A 2,668-nucleotide genomic window follows, 5' to 3' on the forward strand; every position below is an offset into this window, starting at 1 on the left:
GCGGCACAAATTCCTGAGGCAAACACACCAACGCTCTGTTAAGGCCTGACAAGCCCCCAGCTGGTGCACAGCTGGAGTGCAGGGCCAGCTGTTGGTGATGGGCTGGCCACGCAGATCCCCATCCTTCCAACGGGGCACTGGATCCACTGGGTTTCCTCCACTCCACAGATCTTTGACTTGACAATCAGGGAATGGACATCGGCTTGGAAGAGGCAAGAGTAAGACAGAGAATGTCTGCTCATGGCCATCTGAGGCACGACCTGGCTCAGGGGACCTGGGGAGGGGGTGAGATCAGCCTGTTCCGTGTGCACTGTGGGTCTGATTTAGAAAGCCCATCCTGTGAAATGTCAGACCTACGTGAGCCATGCAGTTTTCCACGTCCCTTCCATGTCCCACTCCTTCCCTCCTCACCCCCAACAGCCTCCCCTGTGTTATGGCACCAGGTTTCCCAAGGCCATCAGAATTTGCCAGAAGAAGCCAAGTGATTTTTGCCCTTTGGTAACAAGATGGGCTCCCAGCCAGGATCTGTGTCCTGGAGTTTGAAGGTCTGGAGAAGCTGTACCTGGATCCAAGGGTTGGTGCAAGCCCTGAGTGGGTGGAGTGTCCGTGGAAAACGTTATAAGGAAACGTGAGGGAGCTGAGCAAACAGTGTGAGCTGCAGCAGAGGGAGAAGCAACATGGGAGAGCTTTGTGCCCGCTCCGTTCTGGTGACTGGGGCCAACCGGGGCATCGGCCTGGGGCTCGTCCAGCACCTGCTGGCGTTGCCAAAACCTCCGCAGTGGGTCTTTGCAGGCTGTCGGGACCCCAAGGGGAAGCAAGCACAGGTGAGGCTGGGCTGGGAGGCAGTGGTCATGGGGCACTCCCCACCTATTGGGTTCAGGGCAGCTGGGTCAGGGTGCTGGGCGTGCTGTGGTTCAGGATTAGACCTGGAGTGACACAGGCTTTGCTTGGGAAGGGCTGAGCCTCTGCACAACCCCTCCTGCCTCTCGGTGCCCACACAGTGCCCTCTCTTGCAGGAGTTACAGAAATTGGCCTCCAAGCACCCCAACCTGGTCATCATCCCACTCGGTAGGTGCCCCGAGGTGGGGAACCTTTGCCCCAGTTCCTCTGGCGAGTGCCCAAGCACTGGGCACACCCTGGCATTCCCTGTGCTGGGAGGGAGCCGTGCCAGTGGGCTGGTGCTTGTGGCTGGGGCCATCGGGCACTGCCAGCGCTCCTGCCCACAAGCAGCCCTGAAGGCACGTTCCTGGGGGAACACAGGACACCCCAAACTACCACAGGGACACTGACCCCCTCTATGTCGGCTCTGCAGAAGTTGCCAACCCCACCAGCATCAAGGCGGCCGCAGCCAAAGTTGGGGAGCACCTGGGGGGCTCTGGGCTGAACCTTCTCATCAACAATGCTGGAATCGCCAAGGTCACCAAGATTGAAAATGAGACACTGGAGGACATGACCGAGCTTTACACCACCAACACGATTGGGCCTCTGCTGATGGGCCAGGTGAGACCCTCACCCAAGCTGGGCTGTCCTGGGGGAGCGGGAAGGGCTGGTGGGAGGGGGTCCTGCTTCCACTCTGGAGCCTGATGGGCTCTCAGCTGATGAGAAGCTCGTGGAGCCGTGGGCTGGAGCTCAGGAGCTGGAGCCTGGCAGGCTGGGGCAGTGGGGAGAGGAGAGAGAATGTTCTGCTGCCAGTGCCAATGCTGCCCACTGTGGAAGGAGCTGGTCCTCTTCCCTGTGCCAAATCCACATCTCTTCCTCCTCACAGGCGTTCCTGCCCTTGCTGAAGAAGGCTGCCCAGGAGAGCCCGATCTCAGGGCTGAGCTGCAGCAAGGCAGCCATCGTCAACATGTCCAGCAAAGGGGGCTCCATCACTTGTATAGAGGGTTGGGAAGTGATGCATTATACCTCGTACCGCTGCAGCAAGGTACTGCCACACCGTGCTGGGGACAGATTTGCTTCCCCTTGCTGCCTCCCTTCCCCTCCCACCACCATCCCTGCCCTGTCTCCCCACAGGCTGCTCTGAACATGCTGAGCAAGTGCCAGTCCCTGGCATACAAGGAGCACGGCATCCTCTGCGTCGCTCTCCACCCTGGCTGGGTGCAAACTGACATGGGCAGCGGTGCTGGATACACGGTAGGAATTCCACCATGGCAGGTCCATCAGAGCCCCTGTGCAGAATTTCCAGGAGTGGAAGTTGCTGCCATGCTTCCCTGTGCACAACTTCCAATCCTGCCTGATCCCTGCCAGGGCAGCTCTCCCTGTCCTGGTCCTGGGTGCTGGGTGCCCCCATCCCCTCGGTTCCCTGCTCAGCCCCTCTGCCTGGGGTTGTCAGGTTTCCCCTCGCCCTGGAGTGGCTCCTTGCCCTGGCTCCAGCTGCTCCAGGGCCCTCAGCCTGGCCTGGGGGCATGGGCTGCCTCTCCCCCTTTGCCCCACAGCCCCCCCTGACGGTGGATGACAGCGTGAAAGGGATGCTGAAGGTGCTCTCCTCCCTCTCCGAGAAGGACACCGGCACCTTCCCGGACTGGGAAGGGAAGGTCGTGCCCTGGTGAAATGCCAGTTCAGGATCCTGGCAGCCATGGGGACCTTTGCTGCTGCTCCCACCTGCCCCACATCCTCAATAAAGCTCTGTGAGACCACCTGGTTCTGCCACATGTTGCCAACTCATGGG

At 60.3% G+C, this 2,668-nt stretch overlaps 1 protein-coding gene across 1 annotated transcript; it reads left to right on the forward strand.

Moving 5' to 3' along the window:
* Positions 1-551: 551 nt before the first annotated feature.
* On the forward strand, positions 552-2,636 carry LOC114073396 (C-factor-like). The gene is made up of 6 exons (XM_027911154.1): positions 552-824; positions 1,017-1,068; positions 1,313-1,500; positions 1,766-1,924; positions 2,014-2,133; positions 2,436-2,636. The coding sequence occupies exons 1-6, from the start codon at positions 678-680 to the stop codon at positions 2,547-2,549; spliced, it is 780 nt and encodes a 259-aa protein (XP_027766955.1). The 5' UTR covers positions 552-677; the 3' UTR covers positions 2,550-2,636.
* The last annotated feature ends 32 nt before the right edge of the window (positions 2,637-2,668 follow it).

Source organism: Empidonax traillii, unplaced genomic scaffold, assembly GCF_003031625.1.
Source record: "Empidonax traillii isolate 1590-97213 ecotype Southwest subspecies unplaced genomic scaffold, ASM303162v1 scaffold6311:size6237, whole genome shotgun sequence".
In the NCBI taxonomy this organism is placed as follows: Eukaryota; Metazoa; Chordata; class Aves; order Passeriformes; family Tyrannidae; genus Empidonax; species Empidonax traillii.

Excerpts from the sequence above, each read along its gene's own strand:
- LOC114073396 (XM_027911154.1), top strand. The coding sequence starts at position 678 with ATGGGAGAGCTTTGTGCCCGCTCCGTTCTGGTGACTGGGGCCAACCGG. Across the intron at positions 1,501-1,765 it reads GGCCTCTGCTGATGGGCCAG|GCGTTCCTGCCCTTGCTGAA; the intron begins GTGAGACCCTCA and ends TCCTCCTCACAG. Across the intron at positions 1,925-2,013 it reads CCTCGTACCGCTGCAGCAAG|GCTGCTCTGAACATGCTGAG; the intron begins GTACTGCCACAC and ends GTCTCCCCACAG.